General features: G+C 46.1%; 1 protein-coding gene across 1 annotated transcript in view; it reads left to right on the forward strand.

Annotated features, from left to right (window-relative positions):
• LOC118655926 (sperm flagellar protein 2-like) overlaps positions 1–18,909 on the forward strand; it is an 84,722-nt gene extending 65,813 nt beyond the window's left edge. The window contains exons 23-27 of the mRNA XM_036308503.1: positions 3,559–3,651; positions 7,392–7,571; positions 11,018–11,257; positions 11,392–11,514; positions 18,727–18,909. Of these exons, the coding sequence (XP_036164396.1) occupies positions 3,559–3,651; positions 7,392–7,571; positions 11,018–11,257; positions 11,392–11,514; positions 18,727–18,816 (726 nt within the window). The 3' untranslated portion in view covers positions 18,817–18,909. The remainder of the gene's footprint in view (positions 1–3,558; positions 3,652–7,391; positions 7,572–11,017; positions 11,258–11,391; positions 11,515–18,726) is intronic.
• Positions 18,910–25,298: the final 6,389 nt, after the last annotated feature.

A 25,298-nucleotide genomic window follows, 5' to 3' on the forward strand; every position in this document is an offset into this window, starting at 1 on the left:
GAGTTCTCACGCCTCACAACTGAGCCGGAGGTAACAGCACTTACATGGTAAGAAGAGTCCTCCAAGGCTGACCAAACCAGCGCTTGGGTGGTCAGGTGCTGACTTACGTCCCAAGTAGAGCCATTTATGAATTCTGAACAAGCTGGCCCGGGCTTACAACTTGTGAAGGTGATTTTTCTCTTTGGCTCAAGACCTTTAAAAGCGGGCACGGTGCAATCACCCCCCCTTCACTGTTTACAGTGCGCGCCCATTAACACAGGATATCGATTTAAACATCCTTTTTCGCAAACGTGAGACCAGCGAAGGGTGTTAGCGACTTTTACCGAAGTCCTGAGCCAAACCCAGAAAGCTGCTTTACCAAAGGCGCGAGCTTCTTAGAGAGAGCTGGCTGCTGCCTGAGAGAGACTCGGAAATACTTGCTGGGACCCCGCCCGTGTTCCGGGAGCAGCTGATTTCTGCTCTGCCCTCTCCTCTTGCCCCCACAGTTCCCACTCCTCAGGGGCCCCGGGACAACCAGGCCACCTGGACAGGCCCTGGACCATCCCCCGTCATGACTTTTACAGGTTTCCAGCCTCCCCAGCTCAGCAAAACCAGTTCTTCTATGGGAAAAGTCTAAACAGCTTCTAGGGCAAAACTTTGTAAGGTTTATGGCAATGCCATGTTGTCATGTCAACGGGGCAATAGTCTAAGACTCTAAGCCCACTGCTGAGATGAAGTTTTCGGGGCGAGGAAGGCTCTCTCCTCCGCTGTTTATTTTGTCTGTCGTTTTCTTTTCTTCTGACTAATTGCGAGTTCACCACAGCAGCCACATGAGAGAGTGTGCTGATTTCCCGGCTCTCACGATGGAGGAGACACGAGGTGTGTGAGGTCAGGGCCTGCGCCTTGCTCAGCCTTGCATGCGAGCATGAAAGCCCGTTCCCCTGTGCTCCCCGCAGCCCTGCAGCCGCCGTCACACGCTTGCCTCTGTCTCGCGTGCATGTGTGGCCACTCTCGTGTGCAGTTCTCTGGTGTTCAGCTCTCACCCCTGCTCTCGGGGAGCGTGGTGGTATTGCAGGCTTCTTGAGTCAGGCGTCCCAGGATCCCAGCGGTGCAGTAATTATTTATTTTCTAAGGAAAAGCATTGAAAGAAAAAATCCTTTGGCCACATTCTAGCTAGCAAGAGAGTTCCAAGGGCATTTCCATGTTTCAAGGAGAAATCACCTCACTCGCCAGGGCGGCAGGGGGTGGTGGCCTGAACCTCGATTTATCCATTTCAGCCCTGATTGCTATGCAGGTTCAGGTCAGCATTTCATAGTGTGAACGTTTTCATGGATGACTGACTATTTTAACACCATCAGTTGTTTTCCGATTAGGTTATTTTTGTTCTTTCTAATGTGGCCCTCTTGTGTGTGAAACTTTTTTTTTAATCCTCACCCAAGGATATGGTGTTGTTTTTATATTATTGTTTTGGAGAGAGGAAGGGAGAGAAACACGAGAGAGAGACCACCGATCAGGGGCCTCCCACATGTGCCCCGACCTGGGACCCAGCCTGCAACCTAGGCGTGTGCTCTGTCTGGGGATCGAATCGGCGACCTTTTGGTGCAAGGGACAATGCTCCCACCAGCAGAGCCACGCTGGCCAGGGCAAGTGTGGAACATTTGAAACAGTTTTGTAGTTTCTGAAATGCTATAAACGTTTGGAAAACTAATCTAAATGAACCATTGGTTTTAAAAATCAAGGAAGATTCCTGTGCACTGAAACCGTCGGATATGGAGTTGAGAGTTGGTTGAGTGATGGGGGAAAGTGGAGGGATCCTAGCCCTGTTTCCTCATTCCCCCGCTGGCTTCTTTTACTATTTCCTCTTTGTTACATGTATTCAGCAATTTGATTGTTACGTTCCTCCATGTAGTGATTTTTCTGCTTGGGGTTCATTGAGCTTCTTGAATCTATGGGTTTTTTAGTTTTTTGTTTAATTTGGAGAAATTTCAGGATATTTTCCCAAATATTATTTTCTGCACCCTTTGCTTTCTCAAAATCCAGTCATATGTTTATTGTTCCAAAGGTACTGATGCTTGGCTCATTTTTTCCAGTCTTCTTTCTCTGTTCTTTATTTCATCCTCATTTCTATTTCTATGTCTTCAAGTTCACTGACTTTTCCTCTGCCACGTTGACTCTACTGTTAACACCATCCCGTGGATGTTTCCTTTCAGGTATTGTACTTTTTATCCCTAGAAGCTCATGTTTGGTCTATTAATTTCTTTCATTTCTTGCTTCATTATATGCATTTTTTCCTCCACATCCTTGAACAAATGAAATATGTTTAGAATCGCTAAGTGAATATAACCTTGTCTGTTCATTCTATCATCTGTGTCATTTCTGTGTTCATTTCTATTGGTTGATGTTTCTCCTGGCTGCAGATCATGTTTCCTAGCTTCTCTTGCATGCCTAGTGACCTTCTATTGGATGCCAGGTAGTGTGAAGTTTATATTGTTGGGTGCCCAGTTTTGTATACTTTACATATTGTCAGACATGCAGAGAGGTTACTTGAATCAGTTTTATCATTTCAAGGTTACATTAAGATTTGTGAAGATGTGTCAAAAAGAAAGTAGAAAGTGGTCTGAGCAGAGACTGATTTGACAAGATTAAAGTTGTGAGAGGGTTGATATGGTTGCAAGGTACAAGCTAAAACAAATCAGAGGGAGACTGGACACATAACCAGCTCCGAGGTGACGGGGGGTCGGGGGGGGCATGTGATGGAGTAATGAGGTTCCACACCAGTATGGCAGCCGTGGGAAGGGAGGGATGAGCAAAGCATCGCCAAATGGGAATCCAGGGATTTCATAATAGGTGTTAGATACGGGCTGAGAAACAGCAAGGTCAGTAAAAAGTAGACCTTTGAGCTCTTGAGTCAGTCAGTCAGTCAGTTACTCAACAAAGACTTTCCAGAACCAACAATGGGCTCTGAGAACAGACAGCAACTCAGACAGGGCGAGTGGAATGCGAGCTACTGTCACTGGTGCAGCAGTCCCCTCCAGAATATTGCTGTGTGAGCAAAATCTAGGCAGTAACCTTCAAGCCTCATCACATATTCCAAGTTCAGACACAGCTAGCATCCCTAATTTGTGGATTTTCATTTGTAAATTATACATGTGTACTACTGCAACTGATGTATTATAGACATTACTAGAGGCCCAGTGCACAAAATTTGTGCACAAGTAGGGTCCCTAGAGACCGCCTGTCACCACCGCCGCTGCCGGCCTCGGGGACGGGAAGTCCCTTCCCCTGGCCACTTACCACTGCTGCCGCTGGCCCCACCCCCAGTCAAACTCCTGGTTGAATTCCTGGTCAAGGGGACACATTGCATATTAGGCTTTTATTACATAGGATTACATTTTTAAAAATAAAAATTACAAATGATCAAAATATATGCAAATGTTAGTTCTAGTATTTGCTTCTGCATCTCCAAGGTTTCTCCAGCCCACTTCAGGCACCTGCACAAGGTGGGTTCAGTCTCTGTGGCTTTGAGCGGAATAATTATATCTCAGCATGCTACATTAATAATTTTTATTTTTTGTATAGGCTGGTCTGTGGTTTACAGAGGATGAAGATATAAAAATTCCAGAAAATCCTCTTGAACCGCTGCGATTCCATAGGCTGGAGCATCTCATACAGGTAATTACTAAGATCTTAAAAAAAAAAAAAAAACTAACACTTTGCCCTGGCTGAGTGGCTCAGTTGGTTGGAGCGTCATCTCATAACCGAAATGTTGCAGGTTTGATTTCCTGTCAGGGCATATACCTAGGCTGGGGGTTTGATCCCCAGAAGAGGTGTGTAAGGGAGGCAACTGATCTATATTTCTCTCTGACATCAATATTTCTCTCTCTCTCTCTCTCCTCTCTCTCTCTCTCTCTCTCCAATAAAAACATATCCTTGAGTGAGAATTTTTTTAAAATTGAGTATTTTGACACTGATCAATTCCTTTGTCTTTTCTTCCACTTGTGTAATTTGTTTCAGACACCACTGCCACCCTCCAGTTCCTCTGCTCCATCCCCTAGGGAAAGATGAACACTCTCTAAGTGGCAGCACAGAGGAGCCCTGGGGAGGAGACAGGCCCACTCTTAGGTAGAATTTCACTGTTGACCCTCTAGGTCAGCGGTTCTCAACCTGTGGGTCGCGACCCCTTTGGGGGTCGAACGACCCTTTCACAGGTGTCGCCTAAGACCATCAGAAAACACATATATAATTACATATTGTTTTTGTGATTAATCACTATGCTTTAGTTATGTTCAATTTGTAACAATGAAATTGGGGGTCACCACAACATGAGGAACTGTATTAAAGGGTCGCGGCATTAGGAAGGTTGAGAACCACTGCTCTAGGGGATCTTGGACAAGTTCCACCACCTCTCTGGCTTCCCTCTCATCTGTCAAACAAGCTAGTGAGTTACTCACCACATCTGTCTCTAAGTGCCCTTCCAATTCAAAAAGCTTAGGATGAAACGGTCATTTTACATGTATATGTTTTTGTTCATTTCTGATTTTGACTAACATGGTATAACATACCGACAGTTTGCATATATGGCATTGGCCATGGCCCATTGGATTTTCATTATTATCTAAAATATCAAGAGTAACTATTCATAATAGTACTATAATGATAGTGGTAACACTGATGATAATAATAGAGTCATGCTATTACCTTCTTTCCTGAGGCCACAATAGAAAGCAATACCTTAAAATCTAAAAATGACTCTGACTTCATTGTAAATGTTGAAAATATGGAAATATGCCAAACTCAATAAGCTAGGAGAAGGGTTGAAGGGTAGATTTAGACACCACAGCAAGCTGTGTAGCTCGATTATTCCATTTCCAGCCGACCACGAGTCCAGAATTGCCAAGCAAAATTGAACATGACTCCAGTTATAACCTCAAAGGGAGCGATTTCCTTCCATTGAATGACATATTATGAGCATCTCTGCTAAATGCGAGCAGGAGAGCAGGGAGGAGAGACACCCCGGAATTACCAGGAGCCCGAGACAGGTGGCAGTTTCAGGGGCGGCTTTTTGTTTGGGTTGTTGGTGTTTTTTACAACAGGGCCCTGGGGGACTGAGATCAGTTCTGTAAAGCTTCGCGAGGCCATCTCTGAACGATTTTGTGAACAAATAAATCTGCAGAGACATGAACAGGTCCTTCATTACTTGTCAAGAAACCAGCAGACTGGATAGCACCTTCCTTTCCAGACAGAAGTTTTTAGAAATGTCAGACAAACACCACATGATCTCACTCATATGTGGAATCTAATGAACAAAATAAACGGATGAGCAAAATAGATCCAGAGTCCTGGCTGCATGCAGCAGACGGACAGCTGTCAGAAGAGAGGGCGGTTAAGGGACTGGATGAAAGAAGGTGAAGGAATTAAGCAAAAAACAAAAAACAAAAACCACAGATGCATAACCCATACAGACACAGACAACAGTGTGGTCATGGCCAGAGGGAAAGGGGGTGGGGGTGGGGGCAGGGAGGAAGTGTGGGGCAAAAAGAGACCTTGCTGGAAGCGAAGGGCGCGCGATGCATGTGCAGATGCTGCGTTGTTGAGTTGTATACTTGAAACCTGTATGGTTTTGTGAACCAATGTCACCCCAATAAATTCAATTTTAAAAATTGAATTTTTAAAAAGAAAAAGAAATATCAGTCAAGGGCAGAGCCTTTTAGTTGCTCACCCAGCCGCTGGAGCCAGAAGGCAGACGGGTGTGGGTCGCCCCCGGGGCCGAGTAGCAGCAAAGCAGGAAATGGTCAGCCCCCTGTACTCCTCGTCCTTCAGGGAGCCCCTGAAGTATCTCAAAGGCAAGGGATGAGGAGAGGGAAATGCGTGGTCCTGGATGAACCCGCGAGCGGGATCATGATCCCTGAGAAACCGAAGGTGCCTCAGCATCAGAGGGTGTTTCTCAGCATCTCAGCCTGGCTTCGGGCCTGGCTTACAGCGACACTCAGCAAACGGTTGATAAAGGGTGGCTGAATGAATGAACTTACAGATCCCATCAAACTCTGATTCTTCTCTGCTTTGTTAGCGTAACCAATTCTATGCATTTTCCTATAAACATTATTTTTATTTACATGTTTATTAGATTTGCCGAATATCAGAAATTTCCTTTTCCGTCTTCATGTACTAATATGTCTCAGGAGATGTGCCCACAGTTGTAGGGATTGTTGGTGATAGAGAACAGCATGGTGTCTCGGATCGAGGCCCTCGCTCCTCACAGCGCAGGCCAGGCCCCAGCACTGGAGCCCCCTAGGAGCTTGCTACCCGGGCGGGACCTCAGGCTGCTCCAGACCATCGGCTCCATTAGAGTCTGTATTTCGAACAGATTCTCTGGGTCACTGTATGCACGTGTTTGAGAAGAGCCAGTCACCTCCCCAGACAGGTCCAATAGGTCTTAGGTGTGGCCTGTGGGTCTCATGCATGGCCTCAGCTTTGCAGGGCCCCAGAGGATGTTAGGTTCCCACGTACCAGCTCCTCGTGCTGCCAAACGCACGAGACGCTGTGCATAGAGCTGGCTGCCCCCTTGGTCCCCAGCATGAGAGGGAGGCTTAGCAAACAACGGATGCTCAATGGGTAGCGCACTCTCTCCCTGGAGGTGAGCCCCTGTGGGGAGAAGTCACATCACTGTCAGCAGATTCAGTACGAAGTCCAGAGCAAGGTGGGCCCGTTTCAAGATTTTAATGGCGAGAGTCCCAGTGGCTTTGGGCATTGTTCGTTCCTCCTCTCCCCACTCCACACAGAGAGGGGTGTACCAGAAGCTTTATGTTCAGGACTCATGGTGGTGCTGAGCCCAGACTGAGGGTCCTTGCTCTTGGGTTCCCTTTTCCTGCTTAACATGTGGTCCCCCCCATTTGATTAGCACATTTTTTCCCTAAATATGTTCATACCATTGATTAGCATACAGTTTTCTTTGCCATTAGAATTCCAAGCCCTACTTTTTATGGGGTTTTTAAATTTTATTTAGCATATTCTTCATTTAATACCATTCACTATTCAGTGATGGCGAACCTATGACACACGTGTCAGAGGTGACACGCAAACTCATTTTTTTGGTTGATTTTTCTTTGTTAAATGGCATTTAAATATATAAAATAAATATCAAAAGTATAAGTCTTTGTTTTACTATGGTTGCAAAGATGAAAAAATTTCTCTATGTGACACGGCACCAGAGTTAAGTTAGGGTTTTTCAAAATGCTGACATGCCGAGCTCAAAAGGTTCGCCATCACATATGTTAGTTTTACTGATTCTGTCCCCAGAAAGTGACCGTTTTCCACGGCTGCTGGGCAAGGGCGTCCGCGTGGCCTGTCCACAGAGTGCATGGGCAACCGGAGTGCGTGCATCTTACGTTTGACTGAAATCCTTTGTGTGGCAGTTTTTCTTTAGGCTCTTCGCCGACCCTGAGAAGGAGCCACCCCTGCTCGACTACACACAGATGCTGCTTTACTTTGCTTGCCACTCAAACGCCGAAGAAGGGGTCTACAGGGCCCTCAGCGTGGCCGTTGGGACGCACATCTTCCAGCCCATCGAATTGGTTTCGCTTACCACAGAAAAGGTAATTGAGTTCAGAAATGGGGCAGCCCTGGGGTCTGGAGGGGGATGCCAGCAAGTCCTACGCTTCTAAGGAGGACTGTGTTCTTTTCCTTTCCGTATTTTCCTGGGTAACTAACACAACCAAGTTGCATGTCCTAGGTCTTCAATCAGCCTTATTCAATCGGACTCCACTGTCTCTCCCCCCCGCCCCCCCCAAAAAAATGCTTTTGTAGTTGTCAAAATTTGCTCAAAGTTTCTTGGCGGAATCCAAGTTTTCTCTGTAAAGGACAGCCTTTCTTTTGCATGAGGTGCTTATCCTGATAAATGAGAAAGAGCTGGGGCCAGCCCAATCTATTTGAAGGCTTTATGGAAACCCTATGTAACACCCACCCAGACTTTAGACACACCCCACGTGTCTGTGACGCTGGTAGTGTTTCAGGCCGAAGCCCAGCCACCTGAAAACCCAGGTGCTTTGTGTCTCCTGCATCCTGGGACAGAGAAGCTTAATATCTAACAAGACCCCACGTTCCCCTTAGATTTCTAAGGCATTGGCATTGCTGGGCTTTTTCCGGTGAAAAAGCCCCAGGCCAGGGTACTAATTAATGTCCTTATTAGGTATCCATTGACATGACTTTTTAGGCTTGCCCTGATCTTCGGAGGATAGATCTGTGAATCTCATGACGGAATGTTGTTGTCTTTCTGTTCTTCGTCGGTGGTCTCTCTGTGGAGAGAATATACACAGAGGCCCAGAGAAGGTGGGGAGCCTGGCTGGTCTCTGAGAGAAGAGCGTTTCAAGTGAAGACAGCTGTAAATGCGAAAGCAGCTAAAGTGGTCACGCCTAGTGTATGCCCAGCAACAGAGAGTCAACCATTGTAGTGGAGAGCAGTGAGCTGGAGGAGTGGTTGGAAAGGAAAGTGGGGGGAGAGCTCAGAGGGCTTGGCAGGCCCCACAAGAGATGGTACCAGAAGTCATTGGAGTGTGGCCGTCTGACGGACAATGTGTGGCCCTCCCGGGCTGCGGTGTTGAGGTCAGACTGCAGGGGGCGCAAAAGAGGCAAGAAGGAGAGCTCGTTATTCAGGAAGGCAGTTGCTTATCCATGGAATCCTTTTGCTAAGTTATTTCTACCTTGATTTGGGGACGACATGTTACCCCAAAGTAGCTGCCACAGCGCAAGTGTTCAACTGTTTGCAGACATGGCAGGAAAGAAGGGAGGGAGAGAGAGGGGAAAGAATAGACCCCAGTCTCCAAGGTAAAGCAGAAGACAGCAGCTATTCCAGGCAGAGGTAAAAACAGGAGCCATGAGGCTACAAGGAGCCAGAGACCAGGAAAAAGGACGCCCTTGCTAAAGCTATTGCTACAGCAACAGATAGCTGCTGTGGTGGGTAGCAGCCAAGCCAGCTATCAGGGTGGAATCCCCTCTACCCCTGAATCACCCATTCAAAGTCAGCTACTGCCCCACCCAGGAAGCAGCTCTCCCCTGGAGGGCTTCTCTCAAGAGCTCTTTGAAAACCCAAGGACACTGCACCTGAACTGACCCACAACCAGGGAACAGCAGAGCGACCCGGAGAGGAGCCAGGCATGGAATGCACGTGTCCCACACCACACGGACCAGCCTGTTCCTGGCTGGAGTAAACCCTAGGAGGTTTGACATACAGGATCCACCCACCTCCCTCATTCTTGCTCACCCCTGTCCTGCCATCCTGCATCCGATGATGCGGCTCTGTTCCTGTGCCCTTTCCAACTGTGTTCTTAGTTTCCTGGGCAACCTCATCTCAGGAAGCCAAAATGAGCCTACTCAGAAATCACACCTCCAGCAGATTCACAGCCACTCCCAAGGCACTGAATCAGAGTTGCTTTTGCTTTCCACATAAACAACTAGAAACCTCCCGGATGTTTCAGCTTTTCTGACTCTGCTTCTGAAACGCAGGCTGTTCCGGTTGGTGTGGCACAGACCTACCAATGAGACCCCCTTCCTCTTGGGTAATTTAAAAGACGTTCAGGAGCGGAGCACGAATGAGTACGCCCTCATCCCAGTGAAACCTGAAGGAAGTTGACACGTTGGAAAATGGTTCATTCTGACCCATGCGGTGTGGGGTTTTGATGTTGGAAATGAGTAACCGATGCGCTTGAATCTCCCAGAGTTTTCGAGTCGTGTTAAAGCATCTTGGCAGAGCCTTGGAGGCCCTGGGGTTGGGAACACACACATTTTTATTCCATTTGGCTCTTTGATGCTTTGCCCACATTGGTCCTGTTAGTGACCTGCTCCGCCCTGAGATGCGGAAATGAACTGATTGGATATAGGAACGCGTGGTCTGGCACCATTCCGGAGACGCATCTGCTGGGAGGTCTCCAGGTCTCCCTCTGAGCATTCGGGGTGTGACATAGCATTTGCCAGGGCCACAATACGATGACAAAGTGACGCACACAGAATTTTGATGCCTCTAATAATTGCTCATTCAGACGCACTGGCTCTTCTCCTCTCCCGCCTCCTGGCTTTGGTCACGCACCTCCATTAAAACCCGTGGTCTTTCCAAGATGTGTGTTGGAGAAGGTCCCCTCTACACGCCCTGCAGTCCTGCCAGGAGGCTGAGCTAGTCGCTCTGGTCCCAATCTCAGCCTCGCTCCCCTCTCCCCTCCCTCTGAACCACTGGTTCCATTCTGTCCCAACCCCCTAGAGAGCAAAAACCACAAAAATTTTAAGAGCATCCTCTGACACTAATCAGTTAAGGATTAAACTGTTACCCTTTAGCTAAAATTGAAAAATCATTTATCCATGCTGCTCGTGCCAGGCCTTGGAAAGGCTGGTTCCTAACCATGGAGATAGTGCGGAGAGACCAGGTTCCTTCTCGCTTTAATTCTGGTATCACCCACTGCTCTCACCTGACTAGTCACTGGCTCACCCACAGGCTCTGTCTTTATGGGTCCACCCAGCACCTTTGCTGCATCTGAATAGGAATTCATTCACTCTTCCCTCACTCAGCAGGCGGTTTCACATCTCTCCGTGCATTTCACTACCCTGGGCAACTGTTGATGGGCAGCCACTGTGATGATCCCCAGGCTTCCTAGGTGGAGACAAGGCCAGCTTCACAGTTATGCCATGTAGCACTTCAGCTGTTCAAAATGGAGAAGAGGATGGATGGATGGATGGATGGATGGATGAATAGATGTGCTTAATTCCAAAATCTTCACCTGATAGAAAATTCTTCCTCTCTCTCTCTCTCTCTCTCTCTCTCTCACCCCCCTCCCTCCCCCCGGTTAGATTTAATTACCAACAGAATTGGGCTAGGATTTGGACATGATTTTCAGTTTGGCCAACATATTCTCTTCTTGACTTTGTGGAGCTAGCTTGTGGTAGGCACTATCATTCCATGGCGTAAAAAATCGGTGACAGAGTTGGTGCTTTTTAAATGCCTCTGTTCCTGGGAAGAACTCAGTCTGACTTCATGTTCTCTTCATTTATTTGTGCAGACCTACTTCTTTACTGACGAGAGTCCACTGCAGAACTATTCTGAACCAGAGGAGGCCTTCCTAAGTGCGTACAGGAAATTCATAGAGGAAAGGGAGGAAAGGGAACCAGAAATTCCTGAAAATATCAACACGGAAAAGATTTCTCTGGAAACACTGCTCCAAGTGTTCCGAGCACAAAACAAAGCCCAGAACACCAACAGATTTGCCCACCACCTGAGGGCCGAGAACGCCTACTTAGAGGTTGGTAAAGGAAGCAACCTGTGCCTAAGAAAAGTGGCCCCAAGTCGAAGCATATTTTTATGGAATTTATTAAGTAAAAAACACTTTTTAACATTTGCAGAATTGTAAGATTAACTAATTTTATCTTTCTTAAGAGCTTCATAAAAGTATTTGAGGACCTGGGTGCCAAGAATCTGGAGCCGATAGAAGTCTCTGTTCTTTTGAAGCATCCTTTTATTCAAGACCTGATTTCCAGTTATCCCGGCTATAGGATTCCTGTGAGTATCACCCAAAGGCATCCTCATTCGGCTGAGCTCAGGTTGGAGCATAGTGGGACATTCAGATGTGGACTAGCAGGAAGCGGGGAGAAGCTGGACTCAGCCAGACAGGGTCTGGGGAAGCTGAGCTTGGAATGGCATCCGGCCAGATAAGCCAGCCTACAATCCCCCAGGGCAGCAGGCCAGGCACAGTGCAGATAGCTATCTGTACTAGGGGTCTCTTAATACTATAGATAGTACTGGAGATACTAGGGGTAGTACTCTCAATGCTATAAATAATAGAAATGCTAGGGATAATACTCTCAGTGTAATGGATAGACTAGAAACACTAGGGGTAGTACTCTCAGTGCTATGGGTTGTACTAGAAACACTAGGGCTAGTATTCTCAGTGTTATGAATAGTACTAGAGATACCAGGGATAGTACTCTCAGTGCTATGGGTAGTACTAGAAATACTAGAGTTAGTACTCTCAGTGCTATGGATAGTACTGGAAATGCTAGGAATAGCACTAGAAATACTAGGGGTAGTACTCAGTGCTATGGACAGTACTAGATATACTAGGGGTAGTACTCTCAGTATAATGGATGGTACTAGAAATACTAGAGATAATATTCTCGGTGCTATAGATAGTACTAGAAATACTAGGGATAGAACTCTCAGTACTACAGGTAGTACTAGAGATACTAGGGGTAGTACTCTCAGTACTATGTCTAACACTAAAAATATTAGGGATAGTGTTCTCACACTATAGATAGTACTAGAACTAGAAGAGATAATGCTCTCAGTACTATAGATAATACTAGAAATACTAGGGATAGTACTCTCGATGCTATGGATGGAACTAGAAACACTAGGGGTAGTGCTCTCAGTGCTATGGATGGAACTAGAAACAATAGGGTAGTTCTCTTCGTACTGTGCATCTGCCTCAGCAGGACCACAGGATTACTTTGGATCTACAACAGAAGGCTGGGGGTAGATGATAGTTAAAGCCAGATGGATGCCAGCATTTGTGTTCTGGATAATTCCCGCCACCTAATGACCGAGCCTGTGATTGAAAAGTGTGGAGAATAAATCCCCCCTTGCCGAAGAGAAGTGAAACCACGATCCCCAGCCAAGTGATGACATATCCATGGTACACATTGTCTATGTAATACACATGGTCACAGTGCCTGAGAAAGATCGGGTGCCAGTTCCATCCGGGAAACATTATTCAGGATGGGGAAACTGAGGATGAAACCCATAAAGACTGGACCAACCCAGCAGAAGAAAGGAAGGACAAAAGGAAGAGCTGTACCTCAGAGCTCACTCAGTAACCAAGCAAGTTTCAACCCACATGCTGAATGTACCCCCACCGTGGCCAGCCCCAGCTCGCCAACAGCAAGGGTAGGAGGACAGAGGCTGACCCCTTCCAGGGTGTGGCAGGTTGCTGCGACCCTCTCACATGCGTGAAGTTCTCCTATTTGGCTCCTGCTAGTTGTTTATTGGACTAAAACACGTTTGCTGAGCTTAAGATACAAGCACTTTAGCTTTGGTAAAATACAGGTAATATAGATGCATTTCTCTTCACTTCTCGGTGATAACTACCTATGCCCAGGAATGGGACGATCCAAACTTAAATATCTTTGTATCTAAATTGGTGATCCTTTCTCATACAAAGGCTACTACCTGTATTCGTAATAACTGAAGTGGATCTCTAATGAGCTAGCAGTAAAGCATGATCATAACATTTAAGAACACAGGCTCTGGAATCAGAAAGTCATGGGACTGAGTCTGGGGTCTACCACTCCCTAGAACCTGACTTTAACTCTCTCTCGGTCCTGGCTCTCTCGTCTGTTCAGTGGGGATAGCAGCCCTTCCTGTTTAAAGGGTCATGGCGAGGAGTCAATGAGATTATGCATCGGAAGCGCTTGCCATGGTATCTGACGCGTGGCAAGCGCTACAGAAATGACGGCTGTTGTGATTACTAGTCAACACCCAGCACTCACCGCTGACGCCCGTCATAGAAGGACCATGAGCACCCAGCTCAGCTGCTGCTCCTGAGCAATACACTTCTGTTTGCAAGGAACTTTTTCGTGCAGGAACCACATGAGAATGACATAAGGCGAAGCACCCAAGCGCACAATTAGAGGAATTCAAAACATAGGGCTTTCTGTACGTGTGTGCTAGACAGCGAGTCCTCAAAGATGGCCAGGGTTTGGGAAAGTGGAGGGAGAGGAGGGGGTGTCCGCCTGGCTTTTGCTGTGGGGTGGAGCGGGGGCAGCCTCCCAGGTGAGAGGCGAGGCCTGGGCAAAGGTGTGGAGGAGCAGGAACAGCAGCCTGACGGGCTGACGGGCATTGGTGAAGGGCTTAGTGATGCCCTCGGAGCAGGAAGATCGGAGCAGTAAGGTCAGAGCAGTTAGACCGGGCCAGGTAGCAAAGACCCCAGAGGTCACCCGGAGAAGTTCAGATTTGATTTGAAACACGATGGGGAGAGGATATAGGCTTCTGAGCCGGGGTGTGAAAGGGTATTAATTTCTCGTCCCTATGTGTTTCTTTGCCTTAACCATAGCGTGCCATTATGCCTCTACATCTTACAGGACTCTTTTAAGAATTATTTGTGTCTCTTTCTTTACTAGTAAATAGGTCTGAGATATTTGGAAACACAGTTGGCCGTTATTCCAAGTTATTCACACATTCCACAAGCATCTGCTGTTTGCACTGAAACTAGTATGTCGCATGTCCCTTTCAGCGTCTTCTATTTTATTCCTTCATTAGTACAGGGCAGCTTTCTTCCCCACTTCAGGTTAGGAGGGCATAAGTCAGGACACCCCTAGAATTAGTGGGGACGGAGCACACCAGGACCAGATAAAGGAGCAGTGAGAGACAGGTGAGTGAGTGTCACACACAGGGTGGGGAGTCATCAGCTGTGGGGATCTGTCCCCCTTTATCCGTCTTGTTAGCCATCCTTCTGGGTACAGTGGGTTCCAGAAGCCCGTGACTTCAGACTGCATTTCATCCCACGTGTTCTGCCCACATTTCAGGGAGCAGTCCTATTTTGAACCAGCAAAAAGGTTTTTCAAAACCCCTTGGCCTTGTGGACAATAGCATTCATCTTCTATTGCCGAGAATAAGTAGGAGCATAAAATGATACCACAGGTGTCCCGGATGGGAGGAAAACTCCCCGCGACGTCAGGACCACTTGTGATCACCCCTACTCTCGCCGAATGACTGGCCACCGTGGTGGGTAACTCGCAGAGAAGATGCTGACGATGCTGGTCGGCACTTTGCAGAGAAAAGAACAAGGCCCCGCAGTGCTGCCTTGGAGAGCCAGCCGCTGGGCGGTGCCCGCACTCCTGGGAGCTGGCCGCCAGGAGGCTGTTTTTAACGTGGTTTTTTCCTCATTTGGAGGGAGTTTCATCAGTTTGCAGTCACCTCCACTGAAGTCCTGCTGGCATCTTGGATGACATGGTTCCTCTTTGCGCAGGGCTGTCTCCCGTGTGGCAGCAATCTAACAGTTGGGGCCTTACCCACTGTATTCCAGGAGCACCTCGATGTATTGACCCCCAAACTACCTCCGCACCTTCCCCAGTCTCCCCTGGCTGAGGGTGTCTTACCCCAGTGACCTGGCTTCTGGAACCAGGATGGCCTGACGCTCCAATAGCAGAAAGAGAGTGTGTCTGTCAGCCAGTCGTCAGTCTGTTCAGTCTCATTCCCTCGCTGCCAGAGTGCTTCTGCTGAGTCAGCTTCCTCGCCTCTCCTCCCCTTGACCTTCACATCTCGTCCCTGCCACGCCAATGAGGCATCTAAGGAGAGTCAGTGGGCCACCACCATAAGGACTCACTCATGACTGCGAATCAAGGGGAGTTGAGCCTGCCACCTGAAAAGGCTTAATTCTGATATTCTAAAATGAAAGAAGTCTCCTTTCCAATAACATGCTCTATTCTCACTTTCACTAAGCAAAAAAGGAAAGAGAAAGAGAGAGAGAATAAGAAGGGAGGGGAGGGAACGAAGGAGAGAGGGGCAGCGAGAGGGAGGGAGGAAGGGAGAGAGGAAGGAAGAAAAGAGAGAAACAGGAGGGAGGGAAGGAAGAAGGAAAGAATAATAGAAAAGGGAGAAAGAAAGAAAGAAAGAAAGAAAGAAAGAAAGAAAGAAAGAAAGAAAGAAAGAGGGGGAGAGAGGGAGAGAAAGGAGCATCGGAAGGAGTAAGGAGTAAGGACGGAAGGAGGACTGACGGTCAGGACTTCCTTGCAGGACTTCGTAAGGTCATGGCATGGGTATGCAGATCAGCCCGCAAGACCTCACGACAGGCCCTCGACAGGCAGTCTCCTCCACGGCCGGTTCCTCCGGATTCCTCTCCTTTCAGCATCCCCCGCACATCGGCCCCTCCCTTCAAAGGAAGAAAGGAGGGAGAGAGGGAGGAAAGGAAGACAGAAAGGAAAAGAAAGAAGACTCTGAAGACGCAGGCACAGGCCTTGCCATCATTTTTGCTCCAGATATCCATGTGCAGGTAAATAGATCGCATTTTAAAATGAACTTTACCCACAGTGGTGTTATGTGAAGATCTCTCAAGATAATAGAGCACAAGCTAGAGTGTGGTTTTTACAGTGTTTGCTCTTATCAACAGTGGGAAGCGAAGGGTGTTGCCTAACAGCTCTGTTGGGCAACAACTCTGTTTACAAGGTTCATGTCTGAGAGCAGCAGCATTTAAAAGTGCATATTTAGAAACCAAGGATGCATAATTATTTTCGTGTGTTTTATTTTGCTCCTGCTGGGGGTGGCCTGGCTTTGTGGTTAGGAGAGCAGGCTCGGGACCACACTGATGAACCAATCCGTGTGTCGGGTTCATACCAACAAATTGTGTGATCTTGGGCAAGTGACCTCATGATGCCTTGGTTTCCCATCTGTAAAACAGGGTTAATTATCACACATACCTCACAGGGTTCTTGTATAGATTAAATTACTTAATATAGAGATATAAAGGTGCTTGGCAGCTATAGATAGCTCAATAAATGTTAGCCACTAGCTATTATTATCAGTGGGTATGATGGTAATTGCACAGGAAATATTTCTGAGCTGTGTAAACGCTATGTGTGGGAGGACTAATAAGCTGGCATGTCACCTCTTGAATTCAGTGTCTGCTCTGGAAAGAAGGAAAGCGGTCCCTGGTGCAGGGCCCTGGAGACAAAGGTTCAAACCCCGGAACAACCCTGTGGAAAATATCTACATGGAAAATCCAGATTTTTTGTTGGATTTTATAGTTGTTCAAGTAGAGTCACTTATTTCACTTCTACTTTCATAGCTCTGCTACGAAAAGGATATCTTCAAGAAAGGTTCCTAAATTATTAAGAAAATGCTTTGGTGAAATGTGACAAGACCAATGAGAGCATTGTGACTTGGTTATTAGCGAGTAGAGTCCATTAATTTCCTCTGACAAATATATTTAAAATGCAAGCGAACACGTGATTTTCTACAAACCTAACAGATGTCATTTCTTATCATGAACACATGCTGATTATATGTAATTTTCTTTTAACTAACCTCTAAATCAGTGGTTCTCAACCTTCTGGTCCTTTAAATACAGTTCCTCATGTGACCCAACCATAAAATTATTTTTCGTTGCTACTTCATAACTGTAATGCTGCTACTGCTATGAATCGCAATGGAAATATCTGATATGCAGGATGGTCTTAGGCGACCCCTGTGAAAGGGTCATTCAACCGCCAAAGGGGTCGTGACCCACAGGTTGAGAATCACTGCTCTAAATGGAACATAGAGCCTTAAAGTTAAGGCTCCCTTTCAACAGGAGATCATGATAAATCTGCTTGTGTTAAAATCGGAAGAGAATTTCTGTGAAGACCCAATCACATGAGGACCAAATTCCTATAACTGTAAGTGTGACTAGAAGGGACTCTCGTGCTGTTTTGTCTTCAAGGCACCTGATTTTAAAATAGGCTCCACCTCTCCTTTACCTTTATAACAAAACGTGACGGCTGCTTCAGTGCCTCATGCTTTCAAAGCTCCCAGGTCAAACATTTCCAGACTCTCAAGCTTTTCTCAATGAACTGCTCCTGAACAGGATGGCCTGCGATTTCAGCTATCAGCGTAGCCCAGGTTGGTTTATGTATCTGGAGTTTTCAATTCTCCCCCTGCTACGGAGGGTCAGAGAGCCACAGGCCAGCTCATCCCTAAGACCCCGAGCTGACAGTCGGTACATGCACTATTTAAAGTTATCCAGAGTCCTTGGCTGGCGGACTTCTTCTTCTCCCAGTTCTTCACTCGGTGCACTGAAGATCGGCCTTTGACTGGAGAAGATCTGTGTTTTCAAAGAAGCGTTCCTCAAGACAATGATTCACCACGATTCCTGGCAGTGACATGTAGAAGCAGCCTGCGTGTGTGCCACTCGGCTGAACTAACTCATGTCTTTGTGAGTGAAGTGGCCACAGTCAAACTGAAACCTTTGGAACTCAGCTCTGAAGAAAAGAAGCTTCCCTAAATCTGTGTGTGTAGGGGAGGGGGGGAGCAAACTAGAAACCGCATAAACATAATTCTATATTTTCCACAAGTGTTTGTATCCCTGGTACATTGTGATAGTATTTTAAGTTTATTTTTAACAATAGGGTAGTGAAAACGTGGGGTAGGGAGTGGGGGCAGGCTAGAAGGGGTTTGGGGGGGGGGAGAAAAGGAAAACTATGTAATAGTTTCAACAATAAAGATTTTTTTTAAATCACAAGTATAATAATAATTTACAAGTAGATTGGAAAAGCATCTGTGATTTAAAATGTAAGCAAGCTGGGCATTTTAAGTGGGTGAAAAACAGATCCTTCTATCCTTGGTATTAAAAAAAAAAAATGAAGAAATGAGGCAATCCCCACCTTCTCAGTAATCTGCTGTTCTAAAAGTCTACAAGTCTGGAGACATGATTAATGTAGCATTAGGATTTTCCTTTAATAGAAAGTACTGCTTTTTATTCATTAATAGGGAAATAATCTTTTGGCTTACCCATTATGTGCCAAGCTCCGTGTAATTGCTTTTATAAACGTGATTTAAGCTAATGGGACAATTCCACTATGAAATGAGGGAAAGCAGGAGAGGATTCAAACTAAATAGAGAACAACTTTATCAAAGGAAAACAATAAAAACCTCCTTACTCTTTAATCACTGCCACGTATTAGGTGATCATTAATCCTGTCATTGGTAAATGTTTACAACTTCCCTTTAAATCTCTTCTCTTAGGATATTAAATTGATTCTGCTAAGGAGTGAGCATATACAAGGAAGTGATGAAGAGAGATCTCCCTCAAGACTGACAGAGGACAGGAAATGAAAACAAAAGAGTGTGATTGTTACAACTTGGCAATGAATCCTTCAACATCCAATGCAAACACCGTGTTTGTCATGTATGTTTCTCTTGTAAGTGTAGAAATGACCCCTATCAGGTTATGAGGGGGGCTTCTTTAACTCAGACAATATTCTGTAATAAATCTTAAATTTCTGAGCAAAAATTCAAAGTGAGAAGGAATGCATTTTGAAGGGATTCTGAAAAATAGAAGGCACCAGAACAAGATATTCCAAAAAAAAATCCACACTTGAGCAATCCCTATGAGAAATGTCTAGAGGAGGCAGATGCAGTCAAAATTCCCCCAAAGCTCCACACCAGGGCCTTTCTGCTGTGGACGTTTTGTGGTTCTTGCTCCGTGTGCTGTAAAGTCCAAGGCTCATCCCACTAGCCAAGGAGAAGGCTACTTCATCAGCTGCTGGTACACTCATGCTCCTGTAGTCTAGTCATAATTCTTTCATCATAGAATAGGATGAAATATTATTATTATACTTTCCTGTAGAGATGGATGTACAATTGCATCTTTTTATTTTATTATTTTTTTAAAATATATTTTATTGATTTTTTACAGAGAGGAAGGGAGAGAGATAGAGAGTTAGAAACATCGATGAGAGAGAAACATCGATCAGCTGCCTCCTGCACATCTCCTACTGGGGATGTGCCCACAACCCAGGTACATGCCCTTGACCGGAATCGAACCTGGGACCTTTCAGTCCACAAGCCGACGCTCTATCCACTGAGCCAAACCGGTTTCGGCAACAATTGCATCTTTTTAGTTGTATAAATTAGCAAATCAATCAATTCAATGATACTTATCTCAAGAAATTTTTTGTTGTTGTTTTTTAAGTGAGTGATAATATATTCTCAGTGGCTGGGCTCCTATGAAACACCCTCTGGGTTTCCTCACTGGCTACTCCTTCTGAGGATATCTTGCTGGACCCTCCTCTTACAGATGTTGTTGGGTCTCCAAACTGTTGTGTCTCCAGGGTTCAGTGTTTTCTGTCCACAGTCAATCCCTGGATGACCCCTCTATTTCCATAACGTACGGGTATTACAGAAGCTAGTGCCGAAGTTTCCATTCCCATCTTCCTGGCACCCTTCTCCTTTGCTGTCCACTGGATCACCACATGGATAGGTCATAGTTATCACAAGCACATGTCCACAGCCAGCAGAGGAGCCATTTATAATAAGGCAAGTCACGTCACGTCACCCCTCTGCTCCGATCCGCCACTGGCCTCCACCTCACTCAGCGTCTAGTCCAAGTCCTCACCTTGATCTCACCCCTTGCTACCTCTCTGATCTCATCTCTTGCTATTCTCCCTCCTGCCCGCTCTGCTTAAGGGACAACTCCACCTTGTTGATTCTGGAACACACCAGGCATGCCCCTGCCTCCGGACCTTGGCTTTTTTTTTTATTTTCTCTCTCTGCCTGGAAGGACTTTCTCCCAACTATTGGGCTTGGTCCCTGACTTCCTTCAGGTCTCTGTTCTAAAGACACTTTGCCAGTAAGGCCTTCCCTCAACACATAATACAAAATAGAAATGACTCACCACCCCAACACGGCTCACCCCCACTTTGATTTTTTCCCATTGAACTTATCAACAGCTGGCAAACTATACATTTACTCTTTTGTTTGTCTGTCATTCCACTAGGTTGTCAGTGCCAGAAAGCAAGGGATTTTGTGTTATTTTCTTTATTGCTATGCCCCAGAACCTAAGAGTAAAACAATAACCAGCTTTAAACTGTGTTGATGCATTTGTGCAAAATGTGTGGAAATATCATATTTGGATTGCTCACTAAAACAATGAGCAGTCTCTATTGTAGGTGGTAATTATAGTCTATTTCCAGGAAGTGACACATTTCCTAAATTTGCTGCTTATGGACTAAGCTTTTCCCAAGGCTTCGTTCCCAAAACTTTGTCTTCGAGATGAAGATTAATGACTCAGAAGCATGCTTGGGTGGGAAATGCAGAAGAAACTCTACCAGGGATTTCACAATTACAATTTAGCTGATTCACATGTCATTCTAGTTATTGTCAAATAATTCTAGTTATTCCAGAGAAAGGAACAGAGGCATAAGGATGCCCTCTGCTCTCCTGAAGTTCATCTTTTATCAAAGACCTACAGTAGCGCATTGACAGCTTTTTCCCAAAAAGTGAAACCCTCTTTGGATTTTCCTTCTCTTCTCTTTCTTTCCCTAAATAGGTCTCCACCCCCTTCACACCTGACTCGCAATGGCCATTTAAATCAAAGACCCATTTCTTCATCTATAATAAAGATTGATGTTTTAGATGAATTCCTGGGGAAAACCTGCAAGGGAGTCACCATTTCCTCCGAATCATGGTCCAGGAGCTGTCGGCAAGAAGTGCTTGAAAAGCCACCTCCTGCCAGCATAACATTGGCCTCATTGGAAGTTTATGTCAACTACAGCTGCCTTCTCTCCATCTTCATCAAACTAACCACCAAATTGTCACCCTCTTCAGCATATTTCTTTCTCTCTCTCTCTCTCTCCCTCTCCTCTCTTCTTCCCCCCTCTCTCCCCTCCATCTGTTGCTTTTGTGAGATGGATCTGAGGTCTCTTATCCTAGTGACTCTCCTCTGGAAATCAGTATGGCATGTTACTGGATCACTTTTGGTATCCTCATATATCCTCAGGAACAAGGTAAACAATACAGACTGAGTGGGGAAAAAAGACAAGTGAATTTGTATTGGAGTGGAGTGTCTTCAGCAAGCACAGAAGACTTATCACATGAATAATTTAGTGTGTCTCTTCCTCAGTGGACTGTCAGCTATAGGAGATACTGACTATGTCTGTCTTATTCACCTCTGTGACAGAAAACATCGAAGAAATTCAAAGGAAGATACAGAACCCATGCAAATTATAATTATAGTTGACACAATGTTGGAAGAGATTTGAATTAAATTATGTTTAATAAGAGAAAGAGGACCCAATGACCAAGTTTAGATATTACTAATAGGCAACAATAGATAATAATAGCAAATACTGCCGAGGGTTTACCAGGAGGCAGGCAGTGTGCCGAGAGCCACCCCAGGCATTCAATTTTCACTTCTCACCACTCTGCGAAATGCTTACTAGCAGCTTGCCATTGACATATAATGAAAATGACATTTTCAAGAGATTGTGTAACTTTCCCAAAGTCACACAGTTGGTAAGTAATAGACACAAACTAGAAACCTTGTAATAATCCCAAAAGCCTTCCTCCTACCCAGTTTGCTCAATAAAGGTACAAATAGCCAATTTCAAAGCACGGGATGGAGGAAGTATGGCTTAGCAGTCTTTCACAATAAAAACACAAGGCTTGTTCCCAGTAAATTCATCTAGTCTGCTGTGGTTCAGGCCCTAAAGAATCCAGTGTCCTCAAGTTCCGGGTAGGAAGGGAGACACAGCTTTTCCTCCACGCCCGGTGGCTAGGCCTCTGATGATACTCCATGTGTGGCTCCTGGCCACACACTCTCATATGTGCACGCTCCATAAATGCAGACGAGCTGATCTATCCCTTCAGAAGTGAGGGAACTCAAAATCACTCAGCCGGGGCCTTGACTGGAGAGGTTTCCATCCCAGCCATTTGCAAAGCTGTCCAGATGAAGTCTCTTTTCTGCAGCCCCAGGGGATGAAGCAACACTAGGGTGAAGGTTGCAGTAAGACAGATTTCAACTGAACCCATGGAGCTCCAAGCTCCCTGTTTCTGAAAGTTTTCTGAGAGGGGCAGGACACCAGGTGGCAGGGAAGTTGGCAGCCATGACAGGAGCCCAGAAGTTAACCTCTTTGTCCTGCTCCTACTGCAATTCTCTCTCTACTGAATCAGCTTCTCAGCTCTGCTACTCCAACTTCCACCTCCCAAAGGGCCCTTTCAGCTGGGTGTCCATGGTGTGTGGGTCTCCCCTTTCTTTAGAGCACTTTGGCTCGGCTTAGCCCACTGTTTGAGCACCCCATAGTTGCCTGCACTAGAGTTCCCACCCATGGAGACCAATACTAGTCTTCAGCCACTTAGCTGTTGCCCTGCCCAAGCCAGCCTGTGGTTCCCTAAGGGGGATTACAATGGGATCAGAAGGGATGCAGACATTGGATGGGGCATTTGGTGGATGACTTTATGGCTCCATCTATCTCTGAGGTTCTCTGGGGAGACTCCCTCCTCCTACCTTCCAGTCCTGTATTAAGGGCATCGCTTATGGGTCTTCTGGTCTCCCACATTCAAACCTTCAGTGAGTCCCTGCCTCCTCATTCTCTGCCCCCCCCCTCCACACCCAAGTCTTATTGATTTCTCCTTATAAATGTCTCTCTCATCTCTCCTCTCCTTTCACTTCCCACAGTGTCCACCTTATTTTAAAAGCCCTTAACAGCTTTCATCTGGACACTTGTAGCAGAACCTTGAAAGATCCTCCTGCATCTTCTTCCAACCCCCCCCCCCCGCCCGCATTTTCTACCCCAGCCCAGCCTCTACACTGCTCCCGAATAACCTTCCCAGAACTCTGCTTAAGCATGTCACACTTCTACTTAAAAACCTTCCTCTGGTTCCTTGCTGTCAAATAAATTACATTGTGGAGAGCGGCTACAGTATTTGGACAGGTTCAAGCCTCGGACTAATGAGAGGGCACAGTCCTCTCATTGCCATGTGCAAGTCCAAGCTTCGAGGGCAGGGCCCTCTCAGCACAATCGTGGCCAACAGCTATCGTAAGCTTGAACCTATGGTCTGAACACATGGCCCTACGTGCCTGAGTGATATGGGCTTAATAGAGTTCAGGTGCATGTAGTTGAGTAGGATCAAAACCCACAAGAATGTTGTAAACATCTTGACCATGCCTTTACTTTGCCTTGTGGAATCTGGCTATAAAATAAAGACACAACTTATAGTCCGTGGCGCTCTCTCTCCATCCGGGAGCAGTGTCCCACCCAGACCCAGCTCATTCTCTTGTCTGTCTTTTCTCCATCCTTCACGGCCCCCTCTCAGGGTCACTGACCCTGGCTGAGCTGGCGTGGCACATAAGGCACCCTGGGGCTGAGTATGCCATGGCGGTGCCAGCTCGCCATATTACATGTTAGCATGTTATTTAGAATCTGACTCTATGCTTATCTTTTCCTTATACTCAAGTTCACACAGTACTGTAAATATGTCTCTCTCTCTTCTCCAAGTCCAGCGTGGCTAGAGAGCAGTCCAGTTACTGAGTAGGGGCGCCTGGGGATTGAGAAAATGAAAGAAAGAGACAGACACAGAGATGGAAGAAAAAAGCTGGGTCCGGGTGGAACCACTGTCCTCTGATGGAGAGACAGGGACCCAGGGCCAATACAGCCAATACAGTGTTTATTTTATACAGCAAAAAACAGGAAGTTTTACTAAAAGTCAAGACAAAGGAGATTATGCACATTCTTGGGTGGGCCCAAGTTGTATTCATTCCTGGTGCTTGGCTGGATTTAAATAACAAAACCCACCCCCTGGCACCTGGGCTGAAGGTCAAGCTGACAACACTCCTGCCTTTTGGCAAAGCGTGTTTCCAGGACGTGGCTTTGCCAACATCACTGGCTTCAGCTGGCAGTAATTAAAGAAATGCCCATGTGCCTTCTCAGGCTCTCTCTACACAGCACCACTCAGCACAGCCCTTGGTACTTGTTAGATGTTCAATAATTATGGAAAGAATTGATGAATGGAGAGGGATGTCTACTTTTAACAGGAATTCTAGGAGGTGGAGAGGAACTTTTTGCAGTAAAGTTGTTCCTATAATCTTAAATATATCTCTCATGTTAAATCTATAGAGAGAACTGATTTTAACCTTTTAGGATTGTGTGTGTACAGGTAGAAGGTGGGTCACATTCCTTCTTTCTGACTCTCCCCCTGCGGCTCTAGAGACAAGAGGTGAGTGAAGTCACATCTGCTAGAGGCTGACTGACTCATGGAAGCCAATGAACATGCTTTTAGGACCTGGAACCTGGTCTAACCCCCGAATAGGTCAGCCCAGTGGCCCCTACCATCTGGGCTCCCTCTAGGCCCCTCTCAACTCCCTACCCATTTCATATTCTTAAAAAAAGGTGCCCTAATTCTACCCCTACACCTTGCCCAACTTAATCTGCCTTTCCTACTGTACCGGCACATTTGTCTGAATAACAAATGTGTGTGTCCTGGTGTGCCGGGAGCCGGTCCATCCTTGCTGTTTCAAGGGACCTGGCATATATGGCATACTGTTCTTAATATGTTTACTCACCTTCTTGGCACTATGTGTTTTAACCAAGGTCGCCTCTCTGAGAAAGGTTGTTTCCCCAAGTAGGGATTTTCCCCTGAAGTTAGGGAGGGAATAAAACCCCTCAACTAAGTGCCAGGTGGGTAATTAATCACTTTAACTATGAATAATCATGCTTAAGCTACATAATCTTTACTCCCTGGAATGGAGATAAGAAACACCCTAACCTTTGTAATAGAGATTGATAGGATTGAATCAACTGGTATAAATACAGATGTAA

The sequence above is a fragment of the Myotis myotis genome, unplaced genomic scaffold, assembly GCF_014108235.1.
Source record: "Myotis myotis isolate mMyoMyo1 unplaced genomic scaffold, mMyoMyo1.p scaffold_m19_p_5, whole genome shotgun sequence".
Classification (NCBI taxonomy): domain Eukaryota; kingdom Metazoa; phylum Chordata; class Mammalia; order Chiroptera; family Vespertilionidae; genus Myotis; species Myotis myotis.